At 42.9% G+C, this 26345-nt stretch overlaps 2 protein-coding genes across 5 annotated transcripts in view; both read left to right on the plus strand.

Annotated features, from left to right (window-relative positions):
• The first annotated feature begins 1666 nt into the window (after positions 1-1666).
• Positions 1667-14137, plus strand: EMB3011 (RNA helicase family protein). Of its 2 annotated transcripts, XM_078579310.1 has the most exons (18): positions 1667-1777; positions 1873-2067; positions 2711-2929; positions 3963-4039; positions 4771-4975; positions 5770-5937; positions 6015-6142; positions 6482-6579; positions 7419-7527; positions 7604-7781; positions 8383-8612; positions 8707-8886; positions 9317-9388; positions 9473-9649; positions 9760-9821; positions 10545-10697; positions 12133-13156; positions 13449-14137. In XM_078579310.1, the coding sequence occupies exons 2-18, from the start codon at positions 1908-1910 to the stop codon at positions 14013-14015; spliced, it is 3807 nt and encodes a 1268-aa protein (XP_078435436.1). In that variant the 5' UTR covers positions 1667-1777; positions 1873-1907; the 3' UTR covers positions 14016-14137. The 2 variants fall into 2 exon arrangements, with proteins under 2 accessions (XP_078435436.1, XP_078435435.1); XM_078579309.1 differs by having other exon boundaries at positions 1682-2067.
• Positions 14138-18610: 4473 nt separating this feature from the next.
• LOC144706408 (LisH and RanBPM domains containing protein) overlaps positions 18611-26345 on the plus strand; it is a 32410-nt gene continuing 24675 nt past the window's right edge. For all 3 annotated transcript variants that reach the window (XM_078579339.1, XM_078579341.1, XM_078579340.1), the window contains exons 1-2: positions 18611-18763; positions 19332-19473. In XM_078579339.1, coding sequence (XP_078435465.1) covers positions 18728-18763; positions 19332-19473 — 178 coding nt within the window. In that variant the 5' untranslated portion in view covers positions 18611-18727. The remainder of the gene's footprint in view (positions 18764-19331; positions 19474-26345) is intronic.

Raw genomic sequence — 26345 nt, forward strand, 5'->3', positions numbered from 1 at the left:
AACTATAAAAATAAGAAAAGAGGAAAATAAAAACTAGGAAAATTTGACAAAATCTGACAAAATCAAATGTCGACAGAATCAGAAAAAATCCTTAAAATTAATATAATCAATTTCTAGTGACTTTAGCATTAAAAATTTTATAAAGAAAATGTCTAACTCTCATTTTTATTTCAAATGGTTTTCGTCTAAAATATTTATTTTTTATTTCTGGTGATAATTTTTAAAATTAGGAGAATTAGTGTAAAACATTTCTAGTGTTCTTTTCTTTTGTATTTATGCTTCCATTTAAAACATAGGGAATCATATAAATGAATTAAAAATTCAGAAAAATGGAAGAAATTATATTTTTCTCACTTTTAAACTCATTTCCTTCATTTCGAGCTCGGGAAAAATTTTGAAAATTAAGTTTCTGCCTCTTTGTGGATCAACCCCATACTTGGACTTTATTACTTATAGAGTATCAAAGTGGAAATTTCCATAAATATTTTTTCATAAATATTTTATAGAATATTTTTGGTTGTCTGAATGAAAACAACGACATAAAACTCCTAAATTTAGACATTATCATCCTTACCCTTTTCTAAGTTAGGGAAGTTTTTAAAATATTTTTTTCCATAAATCAGAGAGTTAAAACAGATTAATTAAAACAAATTCTAATTTATCCAAACCCAATAACACAATTTAACGAAGTCCTTCGCCAAGGCAATGGAAATATCAGAAAACGTGTGTTTCAATAGTTAATCCATTGCCTCAGATCTTAAGGAGATGATTAATTATGATTTGACAGTTTCTCAGGTCCTAATTATTGGTATTACTCTGATGACATATTAAATAAACAAAATAACTGCCAGTGAACATGTTTCATTAGTGTTTTTTCCAATTCACTTTACCTTATTAGACATTCGGTGTAGCTTAGCACCTTTACTTTTCTGAGATAACTTTGTTAGCATGATTCAAATAACCCAAAGTATCTTCAAGACAGAACCCATCATGTTTGGATATAAATTTGCAGACTCAGACTTGAATTATTTATTGTTTTCCCCGTTTCTTATAATTTAAAATTTTATTAGTTTTGTGGTCAAATAAGCATTTACATTGGGTTTAGACCTCCATTCATTGCTTATATTTATTTTTTCATGTCGTATATATTATTTGATATAATGCTACTAGCGATAAACTCAAGCCATGTCTTGTTCCTCATCTTGTGATGGCAAATCGAGTAATAAAAGAAAGATATTCATTTGAAGAATAAAGAACCAGTATGGAAGGGGAACCAACATATTTGTACTTCCCTTGTTAAAAAGTAAAGATCAAGGAAGAAAATTTCATGTACATTTTGGATTATAATTATTACAAATTTAATAACTTAAATGAAATAAAAATAAGAAAAATAGGAAAATAAAACATATAAACATAACGAAGAAGGAAAAAGAAAAAGAATTGAAGAACATTAAAGGAGGGAAACAATAGAAAAAGTGAAAACTACCAAAACGTTAAAAGATGGTAAAACGGAAAATAGGGAACAAGAATAAATCTTTAAATAATAAACAAATACAACGTGCCGAGAGATAAAAAAATAAACAACAGAGAAAAGCAAAATATATATACAAATATATAACGTACCGAAAATGGCAGTCGCCAGAGTTGGGCGGTGCAGAATAAATACCCATCTTCAATCTGAAGATCAAAGTTGATTAATTTCTTCTCTATTCAATTTCTTGGCCCGCCAATAGACTCTGGGCACCCACAATCGCCCCAAGGCGGGATCTTAAATTGGGTATTTCGGCCTTTGCCCTCTTGAGCAGCAAACGCGAAGTGTTCTTAGAATTGCGCCCGACCGTTGTATTTTCAAGTCGTTTTCTTTGATCTTAGGTTCTGGGTTTTTGTTCTTTTGAATTCGGGAGGCTATGGGTCGGGAATCAGAGACTTCTGGTGAAGATTTCGTCAGTATAGACGCAGTATCGACGGTGCTGAAGCCGGAGAAAGATGTGAAAGGGGGGCTCTACTTGCCTGACGCGACTGACAGACCCGTATTCAGGAAGCCTACCGATGGTAGATCTGGTCTCGGTTAGTGATCATCTTCTTTAATTCCAAGCCCGCGTGTTGTCGTTAATTTTGTTGGTTTTGAAAGTTGAGCTTATAATTTCTTGCTTACCTAAAAATTTTGTTTGGTGGGCGCGAAGTCTGAAAACGGTAGCACATGCCACTTGAGGATATCGTTTATGCTCCGTATCATGTTGGAAATTATGGTTTGTTTTTTTTCTATTTTGATGCTGGTTTCGTTTATAATTTAGCTGCAGACTGCTGACGGTGAGATCATCTTCTTTTATATTCTTTCGATTGCATTAAGTTTTTCTTTGTAGAACAAACTTTTGAGCTCACAACTGTTGCTCTTTCCATTAGACTGTCTGTAAGTTTCTCTTCTTCACAGCTGTAGACTGATTCCATTAAGTTTTTCTTTAGTTGACTGTCATGGAGGGACGTTATCATTCTATTCTATTTAAAAAATTTTTACTTTGTTTACAAGTCTTTTGGAGCAATTTGATATCTAATCATAAGTGTGTTTTTTGCTTTATTAAAACGATGTGAACTCTGCATGATACAGATTGAAACTTAAGCTACCTATTTGATTAAATTTTAGCATTAACTCTCTACTTTGGAATGCCAATCTTATTTTACAATACTCACGAGCTAATGACAATTTTAATAGGTCTTGATGTCCTTGCCAGTTCCAAGAGAGAGTCTGAGGGAAAAAGTGCCTTTAAGGCTCCGACTGAAAGGAGATTCCCATTGTTGCGAATGGAAGAAGATAATGAAGACGAAGAAAAAACTTCATTAACAGATAGTTCTGTTAAAAATAACCAAAACAATGACCAAAGTAAGCCGGTTCGCCATTATCGCGGTGGTCGAAATGAAGAATCTCGTTCAGGTAAGATAAACATAATTTTGCTCTTATACTCAGTTTTTTACACCGTCATCTCTGACTTCGTCTTGTATTCTTCCTGGACTTTCCTCTGCTTTTTTTTATTTGATATCCGTTCATGCTAGCACATAGATGATCAGGGTACTAATGTTGGATACCCATTTTTTTCATACACTTCTTTCATTCACATTAGATTTCTGCATTACTTCTACGAATAAATTAAACTCCTATGTATTTAATTTCTGTCTGGATGGATAATTTTATCAGTGTGGATGGAGAGGGAAAGTATTTTAAGCCGTCGTTGCAAATGAATGATTCTTAATTCCAAACTCTTGCACGATTCCTGATGCCCAAGTACAAAAATATTTGAATTTTATTGTTGATCGGTGTATTTAATTTTGGTATAAATTGGCGTTTCCCTTAATGAAAGTATAATTTAAAATTGTGCAGAATCCATAATCTAAAGACGTTAGATTTAAGTAGATGGATTTTTATTATTTATTCATTTGGGATCCATTTGGGGGTGAACTCTAATTGTGACAATGGTATCTTGTGAAGCCAGCAAATTGTCGGGCACAAACAAAAAAAGAACAATACTTCCCATTCACCTCATTCTATAGAAGATTAAATTACCAACTTTCAAATTCTGACTCTAAATGATGTTTAAACCATCCTTAAATCGTGGCTCAATGCAAATCAAACACGCTGCTAATTTACTTTCAACTGCTCTTGCCTCTTTGACAATTTTTAGTATATATAAAACCTGGGCCACACTGTTGGAAGCTAATGGATTTGGTTTTTGTAAATCGTTAACTTCCATTCTTTGAATTTCTTGTTTTTTCGTTATTTCCTCTGTCAGTAATTTTTATTATCTTTTCATTTCCTTTCCTTTCAAGACTTTTAGTCCTTTACTAAATTTCATTTTGTTTTTCGCTGTTTCTGTTCTGGGATCCTATGATAGCTTTCTTTCCCTGTGAAAAAGTTATGTATAATTCATTCAGGAAAACAAATCAATGTCCTTTGAAATTACTTGTTTCAGAAATGACTTTCCTCCAAGATGAACGACTTGATTCTTCCTCCCGATCGTCGGACTCAAAGGGATCGACCCGCCACGAGGTAGGCCTTAAATTCTATCTTATCCTTTGCGACACTGTTATTTAAACTACTAATATTCGTTGGTCACTTATTCATTTCATAATCTTCCTGAGATGATACCCAACCCCTTCAAGGGGTAATTTCGTAATTTTTCATTAGTGTAGTTATTTCTAAATGCTCTTGGCTCATTGAATTGCCTGTTTCTATAAATTTGATCCCCTTGATATCTGTCATTGTGTGCTTTCGGGCATTTTTGTCATTTTACCCCTCTAATGGGCGGGGTTCTTCATCATTTTTAGGCCTTTTTCCTTAAATTTATGGAAGTGGATTCTTTCTGTTCTTTTGTAAAACATGAGTGTCATTCCCGTTTGAAGCATTATAGAGCACCAAAACCCTAGACATACAGGAGAACGAGGAGGACGATTCCTTTCATGACCTGGGATTATATCCTCGGGTAAATGCAGATTGTCTTTCAATCTCCTCTTACCTGGCAGAGCCTTCAGTGACGTCCATTCTCTGATTCCCTTCTCTTAGCAATGTTCGTTTTATACTTAATTCTTGCCCATCAGGATTTAACTACAAATGTTTCTTTCCGATAATGCTTCAAACGGGAATGACACTCATGCTTTCCTCTCTGCCTCTTGATTCCCTCGATTTTATAATCCTCTTCTCCTAAGTTGCTTGGTTTGGCAGGTCGGTCTTTCCACAAGTCGCATAAATCTGTCTTTTATTTTGATTTTTGCCATTTCAAGGTGTCCACTCCTGGAACCTCGCGGAGCAGTTTGTCGTCTACTCATGAGAGCAATGATCGTCACCGGGATAAAAGACGACAAAGCATTGACAGATATCAGCGGTATGAGAGGGGCGAATATGAGGGGCAAAGACAGGAGAAGAGCTATAGTTCAGACCATGGGGATAAGAGAACTAGACATTCAGAATCTTCTAGAAGAACGCCTGGTTTGTATTATGATTTAATTTTCTCCCATGAAAGTTCAGTTGAATGCGATTGTGCCGGCCTCTTAGTTTCTTTCAAGTTGGATTACAATGACGGCTCATCGTCCCTGATGAGATGGACCAGAGGTTGATGATGATCTGTCATTGTTATTGTCATTTGCCTCTGCCTGGGTGATGTAATTTGTTGGAGTCATCATTGTCATCATTACTAATCCCTGACTAGGAGGACTTCAATGAGTTTGTCATCATCATTATCATCCTAGGTATGAACTATCAAGTAGTATGAAAAATTTAATGATAAGACACACACACCCATCTGCTGGCGGCTGCCAATTCCCGCAGTCGCTACCTTACCTCTCCCACACCATAGCAAATCTCATTGGCTTCTCTGTTGGTTTTAGGCTTGCCTTACCTGGCTTCTTTCTGTCAATCCATGGCTGATATGTCTGCTGTTACCAGCCATCTTGCTGATCCCTGCTGCCACTAACCTTCTCATACTTTTGAAGATGGCGTGAGGACGATGATGATGAGTCTTCATCATCCTGCTCATTAGTCTGCGCCAGGATGACGATGACAAAATCAATATTGTCATTTTCATTTGCTCTGGTGATGATGAGAATTATGATGCTGATGACGACTTTATGGAAGACCATGGCAATTTAGATCACCTGAAAAATGTTCTTGTTGTTAATTGAGAACCCAAACTACCATAATTAGCTAATCAATCTTTATACACCGGCATAAACGAAAACATTTTAATTCTCACCTGACTCTATTTGTTTATCAAATTATTCCAGCAAGATCAGATTGGGACGATGGGAGATGGGAGTGGGAAGACACCCCTTTTCGGGATAGCCGATCAACCCCTAGCAGGAAAGTTCCTCCATCTCCAATGTTGGTCGGTTCTTCGCCTGACGCACGCCTGGTCTCTCCATGGTTTGGAGGCCGCACTCCTCTTTCTTCAGGTATGAAGTGCATATTGTATGTCTAGGGTTTTGGTGTTCTATAATTTTTATTGTGTACTAAAGGATGATGCCTGCAGCTTCGCCATGGGACTATGTCTCTCCTTCTCCAACCCCAATTCGTGCTTCTGGTGCCTCAAAAAGGCCATCAACCTCTGATAGAAGCCGACGATTCCAGCAGCTCTCCTTTTCTGCTGTCCGCTCTGAGGTATGTGACAGTGATGCACCTGATAATTTTATGACTGTACACCTGCGAAATCTTGAGTTGCCACTTGCAATATCAAGCATATATGATTGTTATCGTCATCATTCTTGCAAAATCTTGTATATATGATTGTTTTTCTGTTTTATATCATTCCTTGCATTTTTCTTCAATGGTTTTCCTTTTTTATCCATGATTTTGATATCTGATGATGCATCATTCTTTACATTTTTCTCCCAATTTTTTATTTTACATCCATGGATTTTTGGTCTCCGATTGATCTGTCCATATTTCATATTTTTTGTTCTCTTTGGAAAAGTTTTGATTGCATTTGGTGTCAAGCAGGTGTCTGAAGTCGGAGAACAGAGTCTGTCCCCTGAGCAAAATTTTGAGATCACTGCGGAAATGCAGCAAGAAATGGAGTATGATGCTGACCGTGCATGGTACGACCATTAATTCGAGTTTAAATCTGCACCCGTTACTAACATCGTCAATGTTACTGTATCAACCTTGTTGACATTGATGAAAATAATTATGCTGATGGTGATGATTATGTTGATGGGGCAGCTTCATTGTTGTGTCAACATCAATGACAGAGGCAAAGGTAACCACAACTGTCATCATGCTGTTGAGGGACCTTGATAAATTTTTGGTGGTTGACAATGACATTAATGATGACAGGCACCCTGATGGGTGTGAGTCGGTCATTGAAAAATCTTTGACCAGTCGTCAGCTTCATTGGGACGTGGCAAACTCTATTTTCAGCTATTGGATACTGATATGATCCCTCTTCAGTATCGTTATTGTTCAACACTCTAACCCAGTGTCCAACCCGAAATGATAATCCAAGATCTCTAAGCATTCACGTAGGGACAAGAGAGGGAGGTAGAGAGAGGAGAAATGGGAAGCTTGGAGGGAGTGGCAAAAGATCTCCGACAAGCAGTTATTGCTCGGGGGACAATGTCAGGCCTGCCAGCACAGAGAAGGGGAGATTCACGAACATATTGAAATATAGGGCGGAGGGAACTAGAGAGACTCACAGTGCATCATACTTCGTGCCCTACCTCTAGGGAGCAAGCGCTTAAGTAGGAGCTGAAGCAGGCTGGACCTGCACATCCTAATTGGGCTGCTGCCTGTTCTTCCAGGCATAGAGATGCTGAAAAATCATATCAGATTCAGAATAGGGTTAATCAAGCTTTAGAATTTCTTCAGTCACTAGGAAAATAAAGATTACAAAAAAAGCATACATTGACATGTTCTTTTTCATCTGGGCTTTATGCAGGTATGACAGAGAGGAGCACGATACGGCAAATGATGCTGACAGCTCATTGCTCTTTTTTGGAGTTGATGAATCCTATAAAAAAAAGGAGACAGAATTGGCTAAGAGACTGGTAGATTATACATCCTTTTGACCTTTATCTTCATTTTTTCTTTTGCTTTGTAAATTATTTTCCGTTTATTTTGCAGATTAGGAGAGATGGTACTCCAATGACCCTTGCACAGAGCAAGAAGATGTCACAAAGGACAGCAGACAACGCACAATGGGAAGACAGGCAGCTCCTGAGATCTGGAGCTGTAAGGGGTACAGAGGTTCAAACGGAGTTTGAGGAGGAAGACGAGCGGAAAGTTATCCTTCTTGTTCATGGTATGTCCATTGTTCTATAATTTTTGCTGTTCGATTCATCCTCTTTGATAAAACTATTTACATATTTTCTGTATTCAGACAGATGACTTATTTTCAGGGACTGTTGTCCTTGGGGACAACGATGATTGGACCACGACGTATCATCATCGTCATTGTCTTTTGTATTTACATTGAGATGATGATGACGACTTGTTATCAGCATCATCATCATAAGGATGGAGAAATGAAGAAGACGAGGAGGATGGCGATGATGATTGGATAAATTTATTTTGTATTTTATAGTTCTTTCCCCATCCAAAGTCTGTTCTCTATCTCACATCTTTCAGATGACGAGAGGATGATAACAACTCGTCAACGTCCTTGTCATTTCTCTGTCCCAGGATGACAAAGACGATGATGGTGGCAGTTTTTGATTGATTTTATTGTTTCCAAATCATGCACTCTCCTTCGAAAAGAACAAGGATAAAATAAATAAACTATGAAAAACTTAAAGAGGTGAAATTTTAATTTATCTGGCTAATCTCGTTAGTTGTTTCTGATAATTAAAAAAAATTCTGGACCTAATTTTAATTTTCTGGACTGCTTGTCTGAATGATGGCAGACACAAAACCACCATTTCTTGATGGGAGGGTGGTGTTCACCAAGCAGGCAGAACCAGTCATGCCCATCAAGGATCCTACATCGGACATGGCCATCATCTCCCGCAAAGGATCTGCCTTGGTGAGAGAAATCCGCGAGAAGCAATCCATGCACAAATCACGCCAGAGATTCTGGGAGTTGGCTGGATCTAAGCTGGGAAATATACTTGGTGTAGAGAAAACAGCCGAACAGGTTGGAGGCTGCTCCCTCAATTGTAAAAATTTAGGGTTTGGCTTCTGGAACAGAAGAAATGATTTATCGGTTCTGAGGCTGGATTTTTTGATAGATTGATGCGGATACTGCTGTTGTTGGAGAAGAAGGTGAAATAGACTTCAGGGAGGACGCAAAGTTCGCTCAACATATGAAGGAAAAGGGTGAAGCTGTGAGTGATTTTGCCAAATCAAAGTCCCTTTCCCAGCAGCGACAATACCTCCCTATATTTTCTGTGCGAGAGGAGTTGCTTCAGGTACTCTTACGCCTTCTGCCCATGTCTATTGTGTAACTCAAGTTATAATATAGATTTTTTTCTGTTTTAAGAAAATCAAATGCGAGTATTTGGCTGAAATGATAATACATTTACTGACTCGATAGTCATCGCACAAAAGAATCACTATTTTTTTCTCCATTCGGACGTCCTAGAATTGGTCCCTATATATCATTTGATTTAGGAAATATCTTGATAAATAATATGAATTCGATGGATGAAACAGTCAAAGATGTGAGAATATGTCGTAATCAAACTTGTGGAGGAAATCGAATCTAATTCAGCCCAACCTTCAATTCTTGAAATGCTTGCTAGTTCTTCACACTTAAAGACCAAAAGTCAAACGTCCCACAACAGTTTGCACGTGCCAGTGCATTCTACAGCTTTGCTGATAAGTTCTCTGATGCATCAGGTTGTTCGGGAAAATCAAGTTATTGTTGTGGTTGGAGAAACAGGTTCAGGGAAGACAACGCAGCTCACGCAGGTTTTCCCTTGAATTCTGTTCCTTATGATTAATGGTTGTTTTTTCTTAGGAGTTTCTTTTCCTCACTAGATTTCTTTTAAACAGTACCTGCACGAAGATGGGTATTCAAACGGGGGCATCATTGGCTGTACGCAGCCTCGTCGAGTGGCGGCGATGAGTGTGGCAAAGCGTGTGAGTGAAGAAATGGAGACCGAGTTGGGCCAGAAAGTGGGTTATGCCATCCGGTTTGAGGACGTCACTAGCATGAATACAGTTATCAAGGTATGATCAAGCTCGTATGGGCAAGTTTCTTTGGCAAGAAACTATTAATGTAGAAAAAATAAAAACAAAATGTTTTTCATCTCATCGTGTAATCTGATCTTTAATGTCAGTATATGACTGATGGGGTGCTGTTACGGGAGACCTTGAAGGATGCTGATCTTGACAAGTATCGGTATGTTCTGCAAGTCAGAATGACTTTTTTAATGAATAACTACAAATAGGGTAGATGATGATAACGAATTGTCATCATCATCCATCTTTATATCTCAAACTCATCATCGTCATTGTCATTTGGTTAAGCCAGACAGGTATGATGACTATGACTTGAAGGAATCTATTATCTGTCGATATAAGAGGGGAGATTTTCAGAGTAGGGTTAGCGCATCAATGTAGACGATGAAGGGTTGACAATGATTATGACGAGAATTTTTATTGTTGTTACCATTGTCTTCTTCACCCTACCATTGATAGAGAATCGATTGTTATCATGGTCCTTGTCATCCAACCAATTATGAAGAATCTGTGTTCGTCATCATCATTGTCAACTGAAACTGATGAATTAGTCATCCTAATTGCCCTCATCATCCAACTATTGATGAAGAATTGGTCATCGTAATTGTCAAAGATGGATGCTGATCAAGATGGCCGTAAATTGAAATATGCTAATGGAGGCTGCTGAATTCTCAATTCCGTTGACATGGGGTAGATTTTCAATGTTCAATTGTAAAGTTCGCTTCTTTCTCTTGTGTACTTTCGGAGCTGTGGCAGGTCTTGCATGATTGCATTGTTTTAATTTGAAGAATGTTGAACACTTTCATGTGCCTTAATTGTTTTCTTTATGATTATAATATAGTGTAATGAGTCGTTTTTGCGTCATTATTAAATTTTTTTGCAGTGTAATCATCATGGATGAGGCACATGAGCGGTCGTTAAATACAGACGTGCTATTTGGTATACTGAAGAAAGTTGTTGCACGGAGGAGGGATTTCAAGCTCATTGTAACTTCCGCGACACTCAACGCCCAGAAATTCTCGAACTTCTTTGGGAGGTGAGGCTACATTCTCTTCCACTCATCTCTGGATTTACGGCAAAATCTCAAGTCTCTCTTAAACTGCATTTGCATTGACCCACAAACAAGGCAAAATTTCTTTACTTTTCATGTCGTACTATTTCTTTCCCCCTCTATCCATCGTTCTCCCTTCTTTTCTGTCTGCAATCTCTCTTTCTCTCTTGTGCCTGTCTATCTTCCTCTTTCTTTCCTGTCTTTGTCTCTCTCCCTTGTCTGTCTTTGTCTCTCTCTCTCTCATGTGTGTCTGTCTATTGGTATGTTTGTCTCTCTCTCTCTCGCTTCCACTTGTATCTATGCCATGGTATCTTTATCCTTTTTCCATCTGATTCTCGCATCTTTCTGTCTAACTCTCTCCTCATCTGTCTGTCATTGCATGATGCAATGATCAGCAAGTAAAGGGCAAGCGAAATTCTCATTATCATATTCATTGTCATCTTTTTAATGATTATCTATCATCACCCTCATTGTCATCCATTTAATGATTCAATCTGTTAGTATCGTTGTCATCACTATAGCCATTGCATGATCGTCTTCATCAAAATACATATTTATCATAAATCATCCTCAGCATCTTCTTCGTACCGACCATCGTCCACTTTATCTGCATTGACATCAACATACACATTATGATGACTATTCCGATGAACATAAGCTCAACATGAGTACTCGTGTTCCTCGTCATATAATGCAGTCATCATCATAATTGTCAACATCATATTATTTATGATTCATCTGCGTATTCATGTCAATGATGATGATTTCACCAGAAGCCTGTTATGTCCTCATGAAAACGCTTGATTCTCATCTCAACTACCTGCCATCCATCATCATGTTCCATTGCATGCTCATTGTCTTCTTGATTTGCATATTCATGTGAACCATGATGTTCACAAGAATAAAGACGACCCTCATCATGACAATCTGCCATCGTTGTCATCAATTATCATCCTCATCCTAATGCACATCAGCTTCTTCATAATCATTGTCCTCTTGTTTTGCATCTTCATGATGATTATAATGACCTAAATGGTAGCCACCATTTCCACACCGGTACTGATAACCCCTTGTCATAATTAGCCACCACCATCGTCATCATCCTCTTCTTCATGGCTGTCGCCCTCTGCATTTGGATGTTCCGGATGATTATGATGATTCTACTGTTGTCCACCACCTCGACTGCAAAATCATATCCTTATCGTTATCATCACCATCATCTTCCTCTTCATCATCTTCTTCATGACATCAGCCTCTGGTTTGCATTTTTGTGATGTTTGTGATGGTAAAAATGTTGACCATCTTCTTGAAGCAAAAATCTATGACCCTCATCATCATCATCATCATCATTATGGATGTGTTTCTGTGAGTGACCAATTTCTAAGAAACTACACTCACTCAAAGCCTGTGGTGGTTTCAGTGTCCCCATTTTCCACATCCCAGGACGCACTTTCCCTGTGAACATCCTGTATAGCCAGAGCCCCTGCGAGGACTATGTCGAAGCGGCAGTGAAGCAGGCCCTGGCCATCCACCTTACCTCCCCTCCTGGTGATATCCTCATCTTCATGACAGGTCAGGACGAGATTGAAGCTGCCTGTTATGCCCTCTCGGAGCGCCTCCTCCAGCTTGCCTCTTCCTCAACCCGTGCCGTCCCCGAGCTCTCCATCCTGCCAATATACTCCCAGCTCCCCGCTGACCTCCAAGCCAAGATCTTCCTCCCGGCTGCACCAAACTCCCGCAAGTGCATTGTCGCCACCAACATCGCCGAGACCTCCCTTACTGTTGACGGGATCCTCTTCGTCATAGACTCCGGCTTCGGCAAGATGAAGGTATACAACCCCCGGATGGGCATGGATGCTCTTCAGGTCTTCCCCGTCAGCCGCGCTGCCGCAGATCAGCGAGCCGGCCGTGCCGGACGCACTGGCCCTGGCACCTGCTACCGTCTCTATACTGAGTCTGCCTACCTCAATGAGCTCCTCCCCAGCCCCGTCCCCGAGATCCAGCGCACAAACCTCGGCAACGTCGTCCTCCTCCTCAAGTCTCTTCGTGTCGACAACCTCCTCGACTTTGACTTCATGGACCCTCCCCCACAGGAGAACATGCTCAACTCCATGTACCAGCTCTGGGTCCTCGGTGCCCTCTCCAATGTCGGTGCCCTCACTGACCTCGGTTGGAAGATGGTCGAGTTCCCTCTCGACCCACCTCTGGCCCGAATGCTGCTCGCAGGTGAATCTCTTGGCTGCACGGATGAGCTCCTCACTGTTGTCTCCATGCTCTCTGTTCCCTCTGTCTTCTTCCGGCCCAAGGACCGTGCAGAGGAGAGCGACGCGGCCCGGGAAAAGTTCTTCGTCCCTGAATCCGACCACCTCACCCTACTTAACGTGTACCAGCAGTGGAAGGCCAACCAGTACCGTGGTGACTGGTGCAACGACCATTTCTTACAGGTAAGATTCTGTGTCCTTTAAGATGATTACTCGTCATCATCATCCTTATTATTATTCTGTGCCAATACATAGTTGACTTTTGTCATCCATATACCAGAATGGATGATAAATGCCAATTGCGACTTGTCATTGTTCTCTCATCACTTTCTCAATTTAACTCTTTCATTCACATCACGAGTTGTCATGGTCCAGCCCGTCGTCTGTGTCTACGATGGCAATGTCCATGACGAAGTCACACAAGCTGTGGACTCCGGCGATGACGAATTCATCAATTACCTGCTGTATATTGCAGGTAAAGGGGCTGCGCAAGGCAAGGGAGGTGCGGTCGCAACTACTGGACATCCTCAAACAGCTTAGAATCCCGCTTGTCTCATGCGGCATGGACTGGGACGTGGTGCGCAAGGCCATCTGCTCCGCCTACTTCCACAACGCCGCCAGGCTCAAGGGCGTGGGGGAGTATGTGAACTGCAGGAACGGGACGCCATGCCACTTGCATCCGAGCAGTGCGTTGTATGGCATGGGAGAGACGCCCGAGTACGTCGTATATCATGAGCTGGTGCTCACATCAAAGGAGTACATGCAGTGCGCAACGGCGGTGGAGGCGGGGTGGCTGGCTGAGCTTGGGCCCATGTTCTTCTCGGTGAAGGAGTCGGATAAGTCAGTGTTGGAGCAGCGGAGACGGCAGAGGGAGGAGAAAACTTCCATGGAGAAGGAGATGGAAAGCCTCCGAAAGGAGCAGGAGGAGGAGGAGAGGGCACGCAAGAGGAGAGAGAAGGAGAAGCGCAGCAGGGAGCAGCAGAGGGTTGCCATGCCCGGGTCTCGCTCCACTTACCTTCGGCCCAAGAAGCTTGGCTTGTGATGGTTCTTCCTGGGCTTGGTCATTATTTGTAGATTTCTGTGTGGATTAAAGTGCAAACTCATTATCTGCAGGTTGTACACTATCTGATTGTTCTAGCAATCATTTTTTTGAAGAAAAAGAAAGATCACCTGAGAACAGTGATCAACCCGAATTTAATAATCTATATTAACCTGAAATATGAACGACCGAAATGGTCCTCTCTGCAACCTTCGTTCTCGCTGAAACCATTATAAATTAAAACTCTTCACATCATGTAGGACATTGTCTACTAACACAGCCCTTCCCCTTAAAACAACCTCATTATAAAGCAGCCTTCCCTGTCACACACATCCCCTGCAATTATGAACTGACCTATTGTTACTCTTAGTATGGATATCAGGTTGGATAAAAAAGACTTACCCATTTTTTAAGGTTCTTATGAAGTGAATATTTTTTCTTCACTGATAATGAGAAAGAGGGAGGAGGGTAAAATAAATTAAACCTATATTTAGAGTCATTCAAAGATATTATTCACTTCTTCCCACTCTTCCCACCAGGCATGTGTGATGCATTTTCATTATTAGATGATGTTAGAGGTCCTGCCATGCCAAAAAAGGTGTCTTGAACTAAGACGAGGATAAGATGGTTGATTGGGCGTTCTACCAGGATTCTTCAAGGACACTCCAGAGGAAGGGTCATTGTAGGTCACCATACTTCTTTATGCATACACATACTTTTTAAGGATGAATTCCTCTGTCTTTCAGCCAAAAAAAGCAAACTTATTCATGTCTGATCCAATATTTGATGCCGGAGATCTCACGTTAAAGATCATACACTTGTTATAGCACAAAAGTCTCATTTTCGTTAAGTGAGAGGAAGTACTCTAATATTAGTTAATGAGGGGTACAAGGTGGCATAACTAATATTTTTTTGGTATGATTTAGTTCATACTTCATGGAAAGTTTTTTAAGGGATTATTTAAAAAGACATAGCGACTTGGTTTTTTATGATTTACTTATCAGGATAATTATTTCAACTCCATATTCCAACATAGGGTTCTCTTATACTCAGTCCACATTTGCAGGGTGCATCCTCAAAAATCAACCAAACTTGGTGCTCCATAGGCATTCAAAACATAAGGAGACAAATATTAACCAGATTATACAATTCTTTCTAACAATGAAAATTACAAAAAATTACCAAGCAGATATTGTTAGGTGTGTAACCTGTGTTTAAATATCTTTTATAATATGTATTTTATTATGAGTTTTATCCCCTCACCGATCTCAGATTTATATATTAAATTATTCACTTTGTCATAGGCCACAATAATGTTGCCAATAATAATATCAATATATATATATATAAAATTCCAAATATATATTTTTAAAGTCTTTACAAACAGATATTATAAGGGATGGTAATGTGTTTAACTATCTTGAAGAATACAGATTTTGTTCTGGGCTATTCCCTCCCACTAACATTTATGGGAGAAAGAGATGACACAGATGAGAGAGTCGACATATATGACAGAGATGAGAGAGATAACAGATATAACAGCGAGGGATGAGTGAAAGACAGCTTACGGAGATAAGTGAGATAACAGAGAGAAGGATGGCAGAGATGACAGAGATAAAGGAGATAACAGAGACAAGAGAGAGAGGGAGAGATGAGATAAAAGAGATGACAGATATGACAGAGGTAAGACAGAGAGATGAGAGAAAGAACAGAGATAACAAAGGTAAGAGAGATACCAGAGAGAGAGATGACAGGGATACGAGGGATAGCGAAGATATGAGAGATGAGAGATAACAACGATAACATAGAGAGAGATGAGAGAAAGGACATATGTAATTAGGGTTTGACGATCCTGGTCTGCTCTGCGTTTCTAGCAAGGACCTGAACCTTATCTAAACTTTGGTCTGGTTCCGGTCCTGTCATGTCCGATCCTGGTCCGGTAGGTTCTTTTTATTTCATAACTTTTATTTCTTCATAACGTTCTGCAAGAACTTCAGAACCTTCCGCTCCTAAGCGCCGCTCGTAAACTCGCGCCTCGTACTTCCTTCTCCCTGGTTGGTCTTAGCCATGCGGCAAGGTCCTACTATTGAGGTTACCGAAGGTAAAATTTACCTTTACTTTCTTAATCGAATGTTCTTCAATCAAATAAAATGATGATTATATTATCTTCAAGATAATAAAATAAATGAAGATGTTGAGTCTGGAGATGAATCACGTTCTTTTATGAAGATAAATGACAGAGATAAATGAGTCTGATCCCGTAACATTCCAGTCATGTTGACTAGTCAATGTCAAAATCAAAGAATAAAAAGTAAAAAAAATAGCATGGAAAAGGAAGAGAAAATAAGGGTAAAAGAATATGAAAAAAGAAGGAAAGAAGAAGAAAGAATGAATAAAGAAGAAGAAGAAAAAGAAAAGAGTAAGAGAGGAAGAATAGCAGATGAAGAAAATAAGAAAATAATAAGAAAAAAAAAGAGAAAGATGAAAAAGACAAGAAAAAGGAAGATGAGAAAAAGAAGAGGCGAATATGAAAATCAGAGAGAGAAAGATGAAAATATTAATAACAAAGAAGAAGGAGAAAATAAGATAAAATAAGAGAATAATAGAAAAGACAAGAAAAAGGAAGATGGAAAAAGAAGAGATGAATATGAAAATACTAAAAAAGGAAGATGAAAGTACTAGTAACAAAGAAGAAGAAGAAAATAAAAAAGAAAGGAAGATGAAAAGAAGAGAAAGAAAAGAAAAAGAATAGAAGAAAAGAAGCAAATAAAATAGGAAGAAGCGAAAAAGAAGAAGAAAAAGAGGAAAGAAGAAAAGAAGGAATAGAGTGGGGTTTACCAGATCTGGTCTGGTCTGGTTTGACCCCTGGACCGGACCGACTGGTCCGGTCTGACCGGTCCTCGGTCCAAAATGGCAAACTCTAATTATAGTGCAGGGACGCGGACGGGACGGTTTTTTCACCCTAGGACGAATAATTGTCACGTCCGCGTCCCTGCACTATAACAGGGATGGAAATTCGTCCCCGGATGAAAGGACGGGACTGTTTCCGTCCACTCGGACATAAAAGCCACCCCATCGGAGGCCTTGGACGATAGACGGTAAGGGATGGACCAAAATCCGTCGCATTCACTTCCGACAGTTGAGATCTTGCCACGTGGCATCGCTGCATCAATTCCTTGACATTTTGCACCAAAGTCCTTGTTTTTTTTGCGCTTTCAAGCTGACGCCCCCAAAAGTGTTTGTACATATGTCCTTCCGCTTTCTCTCTCCTCCATATTTCCCTAAAAAACTTAGAAAAATCCATATTAATTCAATCAGACCTTGGCACTATTTTTATTGGATATTTTGTCCGGGACAAGGGACAGGACAGTTTTTCTTCGGACGGGACGAAACTGACAAAGTCAGGATGCAGACGAGACGATTTTTTGGTCATGGGACAAAACAACCGTCCCATCCACGTCCCTGCACTGATTTGAGTCATGGGACGGGATGATCTTCATCCCGTCCCGTCCATCGTCCACGTCCCAGACGGACTATAACTCTAATCATGCATAAGATAACGGAACAGTGGGAACGAAACCTCACGTTCTGTTTCACTGTTCGATGGCTGGACGGATAACGGAAAACAGATGACGATAAGGAGCGTAAAGGATGACGGATTGGGGTCCTATATTTGGGGTTAATAGCATGGTACATCCCAAACCATGTCCAAAGTCTGCGAGTTAACCTTAGCTTTTTTTTTGGCACGGTATATCCCAAACTCACTAAGTCGTTGGCGATATATCTCGGTGATGACGTGGAGTCCATCGTGGCTGCCAGGTGGATCTCCAGCTAGATTTTTACCTGGCGGAACCCACCTGGCCGCCATGCTGGATTCCACGTCATCACTGTGATATGTCTACCTGCCAAGAGAGCGAGAGAGAGAGAGAGTTCTAGAGAGAAGGAGAGAGAGAGAGGTTCTAGAGAGAGAAAGAGAGGCGTTCTAGAGAGAGAGGCATTTTTCTCCAGAACACCTCTCTTTCTCTCTCTAGAACCTCTCTCTCCTTCTCTCTCTCTAGAATGCCTCTCTCTCTCTCTCTTATCAGAAAACCCTTGGCAGGTTCTAGAGAGAGAAAGAGAGGTGTTCTAGAGAACAACACCTCTCTCTCTAGAACACCTCTCTTTCTCTCTCTAGAACCTCTCTCTCCTTCTCTCTCTCTCTAGCACGCCTCTCTCTCTCTCTCTAGAATGCCTCTCTCTCTCTTTAAGTTAAACCCTTGGCAGGTAGACATATCTCGGTGATGACATGGAATCCAGCGTGGCGGCCAGGTGGGTTCCGCCAGGTAAAAATCTGGCCGGAGATCCACCTGGCAGCCACGATGGACTCCACATCATCACCGAGATATATCGCCGACGACTTAGTGAGTTTGGGATATACCGTGCCAAAAAAAAAGCTAAGGTTCACTCGCCGACTTTGGACATGGTTTGGGATGTACCATGCTATTAACCCCCTATATTTGTGTTGTCCGTTCAGTCGTCATCATTATCGTCATCCGATCGCTAGCATCCGTTCACATCAATCGTCTTCGTCATCCGTCTTCCCATCATCCGCTCTCCGTTGTCCGTCACTTTCGTTCGTATTTTTCCGTCCAGAGAGATAGAGAGAGAGAGAGAGAGAGTCCTGCCCTAAGCGTTCTACCATAGCCGGAGCTTCGCCGGAATCTAGGTTTGAAGTGATGATGGACATCGATCCCCGAGTTTACGAGCACATCGTAAGTTTTCTCCGATCTTTCTTCGGAGGTTCTTCAGAGCTTCGTCATTCATCCTTTCGCTCAAATTTCGAAAAAAGAAATTCCGTAATTCTTGGGGAAATATCTCTTTGGGTTTTGGTTTTGAAGCCCTCGTTTTGTGCTATGAATCTCTTAACTGAGAGGGATAGTAATTTTTCGCCTTAGAGCCGCTAACCGGTTTTGATGCCGCAACTTCTTCCACTGTTAACACAGAAGGAAATTGTTATTGGGTTTATCTTTAAGATAAGATAAATCGACTTTGATTTTCCTTTTTATGAACGGAGCAATCGGTTGAGTTGCTGGCGGAATAAGACTAATAACAAGAGAACGAGAGAATATCCCATGGAAGAGGGATTTGAAATTTGCTTCCAGTTTCTTTCTCGATTTCTTCCCCCAACGTACTTTTTTCCAACTTGAGAGATTTGGGGGTTGGGTTTCTCTGTTTACTTAAAAAATACCTGTTCATTGTGATCCTGATGAAGTAATTTTGATCCTGGACCTAATATTAATCTCTATTTCATCTATTAATTTCGTTTCTGTTCATGTCCAGGTTGTTGGTGAAAGTGACGTGGCAAGAATTGTGCTCTCTTACCTTGTGCACAGTTGTTTCAAAGAGACTGCTGAGTCTTTTATGTCATGCAGTGGAATAAAACCTACGGTTGACTATCTTTCAAATATGGAACAAAGAAAGTGTAAGCGCCTTGGTTAGATGTGGCTTGGAAGTCGGAACGAGTTCAATCCAAAAAAATAGTTTGGCATGTCGTCTCCTTGAGTAGATCTTAAGTGAATTATCATAAATTGGTTGCAGACCGGTTTGGTTTTATTTTGTTGATGGTGTTCTTATTTCAGGTTTATCCTTGCCGCTTGTTTTTTCTAGGCCTTAGGATTAATTTCTTTAACTATTTTTCTATATTATCGCGCTACTTGCCTCCTTTTTGGCTCCTACTTTTTTTCTTCGTTTTTTTCTCGTTTGTATAGTTTATGTCGTGCTGCGAGTTGCTAGTAGCAGCTGATGCTCTTCCACTTCTGACCGGAAAACCAGTTTAGGGCTGAAATGGACGTTCCGATAAGAACTCCATGAAGACTTACCAAAGGAAGAACAAGAGAAGGGTCGTCACACGTGCGGCTCAATAAAGACACGTGGGAAGATTTGAATACAAGGGCAGGAAAAAGGAGCTATAAATAAAGGCCTAAGCCAAGAAAGGGAGGCAGTTTTTTGAAAGTTCAAATTGCTTGGGCGAGAAGGCTGGCGGGAGATCCTCCTGGCCAGAGGAACAAGAACCGATCCGGTCTTGTTCTGAGTTACTAGTTCCTAATTCGTTCTCTCTCTCTTCTTCCACCTCCATTCAAGACTTTCCCCTCATTCTTCTATCATTCTCTCAATTGATCCACAGGGATCGTGTTGCTACAGTCGTTTTTTTTTTTGAAAAATAAAGAGGGTCACCCAGAAAAGGGACCCCCCGTTGCCATTGAAATAATGACTTAGAATACAAGTCATGCATTACAAGGGGAACGAAATCAAGGTGCCACAGCCACCTCTCTGCCAAAAATTTGCCAGTCCCCTAGCGTCGTGCAAAATAGCATCGACGGAGGGAGGCCTCCCCCTGAAGGTGACTTCATTTCGGTGTAGCCAGATCGCCCACAGGTGGGCGAAGATCCGTTGCCACTCCGACTCCCGGCGGAACAGCCCACTGCTGATGGAATTCCAAAAAGCCTCTTCAGTAGCGGGGTCAACGCTACCCACCCCGGCCGCCTGCCACACAGCCTGGGCCGTCGGGCATCAGAAGAACAGGTGGCCACAGTCTTCCACCGCCCCGGAGCATAGGACACATTCGGCGGTATTCCCCGGGTACCAGCGTTGTCGGAGCTGTCGCGTCACCAGTCTTCGCCGCAGGAGAAGCCAACTGAAGATTTTCACCTTCAGCGGGATTTGCCGCCTCCACAATAGTCGACTTTGGGGGTATGATGGAGCGACCTGTTGGACTTCCCTGTCCCCGCAGAATGCGGTATGCAGCTTTGGCCGAAAAACTGGCTCCCCGCCACTCCCAGGTGCCCCGCGCCCCTTCTTGCGGCTGCAAAGGGGCAATCAGCTGCTGTAACTGGAGGAAGTCTTCCATTTGTTGCTCGGAAAGCTGGGCAGGTAATGTTGGACACCACGTGTTGTCCCACATCACCCGAACCGGGGCACTGGGGGCGGGCGAGAGACCATATAAGCGAGGGAATATGTCTCGCAGGGGCCCAAGACCGGTCCAATCGTCCAACCAGAATCTGAGGCTGGTCCCATCCCCTAGCTTCGGCCGAAAGAGAGGATGAACCTTGGCAAAGACCCCCCTCAGCCCCCTGATGAAAGCGGAATCCCCTCGGAGGGGTGTAGCCCATTGCTCCCAGTCCATTCCCCTTCCGTAGCTGTCGTGCAGGACCGCCGTGACCTGATCTGATGGAGGCTGCATCAGTCGACGTACCCATTTGATCAGCAGAGCCATGTTGGTGTGCTGAAGGTGCCTGACACCGAGGCCTCCCTGTGACGTGGGGAGACATACAGTGTTCCAATCGACGAGGGCCAAGCCCCTCGATTCCCCTTGACTAGGCCCGCTCCAAAAGAATCGCCGCATGCAGCTTTCAAGCCGTCTACGAACGCTCACCGGCATCCTGAAGACTGACATGAAATGTAGAGGAATCGCGGCTAGCACAGCCTTCACCAAGACCAGTCTCCCTCCTCGAGACAGAAGACGACCCCGCCAGCCTCCCAGCCGCTATTCAACCCTATCCACTACCGGTTGCCATTCCCGCGCTCCAACTCGGCCGTCAGTGAGAGGCAAGCCCAAGTACCGAATGGGCAGGGATCCAATCGGCGTAGATAGAATTTGGGAGCACTGACTCAAATCATCTGGAGATAGCCGGATACCGACGAGTGTAGACTTGGCCCTATTCAGTTTGAGTCCGGAGAAATCTGAGAAGATGTCCAGCAAGATCGAGAGATTCTCAGCCTCCTCCACCGATCCCTCGATGAAAAAAGTAGTGTCGTCGGCATACTGAAGAAGTGGGATCCCGCTTGGCCAGCCAGGGGTGTGGAAGCCTCTGAGCAGCCCCCTTGCACACAGCCGTTCCGTGCACCGCATCAAAGTGTCCGCCGCCAATATAAATAAAAGCGGTGCCAATGGACACCCTTGTCGGATTCCCCTTTGGGGGTGGATCCAGCCCCCTTGAGGCCGGCCATTGACTAGGACTGCAAAAGTGCTGGTCGCTACACAGAGCTTCACCCACCGCACCCAAACCTCAGGGAAACCACGCCTGCGCAGCACATTCCAGAGATATCGCCAGTCGAGTGTATCATATGCCTTAGCGAAGTCCACTTTCCACATAAATCCAGTGGTGCCTGTCCGCCTCCAGGCCGCCAGGATTTCCTCTGCCACAACCACACTCTCCTCCATGTGTCTGCCCGGGACAAAAGCAGACTGTAGGGGGCTCACTAAGTTGCCGATTACCTCGCGGAGTCTGTTGGCGAGTACCTTGGCGATGATCAGACATATCGAATTCGAGAGAGAGATGGGCCTGAACTCTCCAACTTGTTCGGCTCCCGGACACTTCGGGATAAGCACAATATAAGCTTTGTTCAGCCGGTCTATCTCGCAGGTACCATTACGAAATTCTTCCAAAGTCGCCATGACCTCCGGACCCACCATATCCTAGCACTCCTTGTAAAAGAAAGCTGGCATACTGTCCGGTCCCGGAACCCCTTCAGCATTCAGCCCGTGGGTGGCCAACTGAACCTCTTCTGTCGAGAAAGGCTCGATAAGCTGTGTTCGTTGCGCTTTCGAGAGCCTGGGGGCGCTGGCCCCAGACCACTTCCATTTGTTACGCGGCCCCCGACGGTAGAAAGCCCGAAAGTGGATAGCCAGTGCACGTCCAACCTCCGTCTGGCCGCTGAACACTGTCCCCTCCACCCGTAAATGGTTGATCCTGTTCATTCGTCGTCTTCCACTTGCTGCTTGATGGAAGAAGCGGGTATTTGCATCCCCTGCCGCCAGCCAAAGCTGCCGTGACCGCTGTCGCCAGTCCATTTCAGTCTTTAAATCCACCTCCGCCACCGCGTCCCGATGGGCCCTACGCGTCGCCAATTCCTCCGCTGACAAAGGGCGGCTGTCCTCTTCTGTGTCCCATCGTTGTATCTCAGCTAGAGCAGCGTCCCTGGTTTGGTTCCGATCCTCGCGAATCTTCCGGCGGAAGTCGATGAGGTGTCGCCGGAGCCCTGTCAGCTTAGTAGCCAGCCGTGCTGACGCTGATCCGAAATCAGGAACAGTGCCCCACCACTCGGCAACCCGCTCCTTGAACCCCTCCTCTCGTAACCAGGAGCAATCTAGCTTGAAATAAGGAGGCTTGGCAATTCCCATTTGTGCCTGCCAGAAAATAGGAGTATGGTCAGAGATAGGGCGGGGTCGGGACGTGACCTCTGCGAGCGGAAACATCTCCAGCAGCGCGATGGAGCATAGGAACCGATCTAGCCAAGAGCGCGCCAGAGGGCCTGCTGCGCTTCGCCAGGTGAATCGTCGGTCCGAGGGCCCCATTTCTTGAAGCCCGCAATTGGCCAGTAGGTTCCTGAACTCCGCCGACCCTGGGTCCGCCCCCCCCAGGCCATTCGGCCTGTCGTCTGCCTCCACAGTCACATTGAAATCCCCACCGATGAGAATCGGGAGCGCCTGGAATTTGTGAGTAAGGGCATAAATATCTTCCCACAGCTCCCCTCTTCGCGAGACCGGTGGTCCGTAGGCAGATGCCACCACCCATATCCGCTCGTCCTCACTGTTGGACAACCGGGCCGCAACCACATGCCGCCCTTTCCACTCCTCCAGCTTGTCAAAATCCTCCGCCCTCCAAGCCACTGCAATACCCCCCGATCGGCCAATTGCGTCACCGGTTACGTGTGCTCCATCACCCCCCCGGCCGAGGGCGCCCCACACGTGTTGCTACAGTCGTTCTTCTAAGAAAGTTTGTTTTTCTTTGGAATTCTTTGGTTTTCTATCAGTTACGGCAGCGGGATCTTATCATGTTCTTACTTCACTATTGGTGGGAAAGCCCCACTCACACAAAATGGAACTACGGCTGAAAATAATTGGTCCATTTAGTTAAAAAGTAGAAGTGTACTTCCCATAAAACCTAATAAGCGACCCCATATATTATGGGCTGCTGCTTAGATGCTTTTAACTGCCAACTTGTTATCACAATACTGCATGGCCGGTTTGACTATACCAATCTTAAGGTCCTCTTGAATACCTTTGATCCATGCTACCTAACATATCCCTGTTGCTGCTGCTCTAAATTCAGCTTATGCATTTAACCTGGCAACCAATTTTTCCTTCTTGCTTTGTTGTGTGACAGCATTTCTTCTGAGGGAGGTAGAGAATCCAATGGTCAATCTGTGATCTACGATTGAACCAATATAATCTGCATCGGTGTAGAAAAAAGTCCATTGCTAAGTGTTGAATTTCATACTTCGTACCTTGTCCTCGTGTCTTCCTCTGATGCTTCTACAGAATCCCGTAACAGACTTCAAGAATGTCACACACTTCTCCACTGGAGCTCCATTGACTTATATACTTGCCAGGTTGTACGTCTAGTGGGGCCCACAACAAGAAGACTCCCATAATAGAATGAATTTTAGACAAGGAGTATATTCTAAATATCTCGGCTGACACTCCCCCTCAAGCTGGTAGGTAGATATTCTTCATTCCCAGCTTGGAATAAAGCCGATGAAATAGACTGCCTGGAACACTCTTGGTAAGTATATCTGCAACCTGTTGATATGAAGGAATATACTTCATGGAAATCACATTTGAATCAATCTTCTCTCCGATAAAATGTCTATCAATTTCAACATGTTTTGTTCTGTCATGTTGAACTGGATTATGAGCTATATCAATGGCGGATCTGCTGTCACAATGAAGTATTGTAGGACAATTTTGAGATATATTTAGATCAATGAGAATATTTCTGATCCACAGAATCTCACAAATTCCCTTTGCCACTGCTCTGAAGTCTGCTTCTGCACTTGATCTTGAGAAATCAGTGGGGAGGAGATAAAGAGAGAAAGAAGAGAGAGAAAGTAGAGAGGGAGTGGGAGAGTGGAGAGAGGGAGGAAAACTACACACAAATTAGGGGCCAAAAAAGATCTTACTTAGATCAGAAAAAGACCCCTTATTTATAGCTTTACAATGAAGAATCAAAGGGAGGGAGGTGACCATACTAGGGAGGTGACCAGACCCCTTCTAACGGCCATATTTAAAAATATGGCTGTTAGAAGGGCCTGTCCAACGGCTATAAATTTATAGCCGCTGGACAGGATGGATTTATTGGGTCATTTAATGACCCAATATCCACCTTTAGTGGGTTTAATATTGGGCCCATAGGGACCCAATATTAAACCCTAATCGGACCCACTATTGGGCCCTTAGTGGGCCTTACGTGGACCCTTAATGGGATTTGGGCCTGCCCTTTTCCTGCATTTATCTTGGTCTTTTTTATATGATTACAATGGCCTTAGGCCCACTTAGTTAGTTGTTTCATCTTGCTTCTTGGGCTCATGATCTAACACCCCCCCTCAAGTTGGGTATAGATGTTAATCATGCCCAACTTGGACACTAAAGCTTGAAATTGGGGCCCCGCAATGCCCTTGGTCAGCAAGTCGGCCGTCTGCTCCAGAGTAGAGATGTACTGGGGAATGATGAAGCCTTCGTCGATGCTTTGTTTGATGTAGTGCCTGGCCACCCGTGCATGCTTGGTGCGCTCGTGCTGGACTGGGTTCTTGGCCAGTGCAATGGCTGACTTGCTATCTGAAAACAGAACCATACCCTTGTCTTGGTATAGTCGTAGGTCTTGTAGAATGCCTTTTAGCCACATTCCCTCGCAAACTCCCTTCTTCAGTGCTCGAAGCTCAGCTTCGGCACTGGACAGGGAGACCTCCTTCTGCTTCTTACTGCGCCATGTCACCAAGTTCCCCCCAATGAAACTGCAGTAACCTGAGGTTGACCGGCTGTCCTCGAAAGAACCTGCATAGTCCGAGTCAGTAAACAAAACGACAGTAGGCTCACCTCCAGATCTGAACAATAGGCCTTGTCCAATGGTCCCCTTTAGGTAGGCCAGAATGCGGTTTGCGGCCCCTTGGTGTGACTCCCGCGGATCATTCATAAACTGGCTCAGGGAGTTCACTGCAAATGCTATATCTGGCCTGGTGTGGTTCAGATATAACAGCTTACCAATGAGCCTTTGGAAGGATGTCTTGTCGATAGGTGCATCCTTGTCATGTTGTTCCACCTTTAGCTTCACGCTTACATCGACCGGAGTGGCTGCTGGGCGGCAGTCCAAGTTCCCTGTCTCCTTTAGTAAATCAAAGGTATACTTATGTTGGGTTAGTACAATTCCTAATTTCGAATATACCACTTCAATTCCTAGGAAGTATGTCATCAATCCCAATGATTTAATATCAAAAGAGGACGACAAGTGTTTTTCAAGATTCTGAATTTCTGCACTGTCATTTCCCGTGATGATAATATCATCTACATAGACTATC

This window comes from Wolffia australiana, chromosome 8 (genome assembly GCF_029677425.1).
Source record: "Wolffia australiana isolate 7733 chromosome 8, ASM2967742v1".
Classification (NCBI taxonomy): Eukaryota; Viridiplantae; Streptophyta; class Magnoliopsida; order Alismatales; family Araceae; genus Wolffia; species Wolffia australiana.

Bases quoted from the DNA above. Each gene is read 5' to 3' on its own strand.
- EMB3011 (XM_078579310.1), top strand. From the start codon at position 1,908: ATGGGTCGGGAATCAGAGACTTCTGGTGAAGATTTCGTCAGTATAGAC. The intron at 4,976-5,769 runs GTTTGTATTATG...AAATTATTCCAG, and splicing joins ATCTTCTAGAAGAACGCCTG to CAAGATCAGATTGGGACGAT. The intron at 13,157-13,448 runs GTAAGATTCTGT...TGTATATTGCAG, and splicing joins GCAACGACCATTTCTTACAG to GTAAAGGGGCTGCGCAAGGC.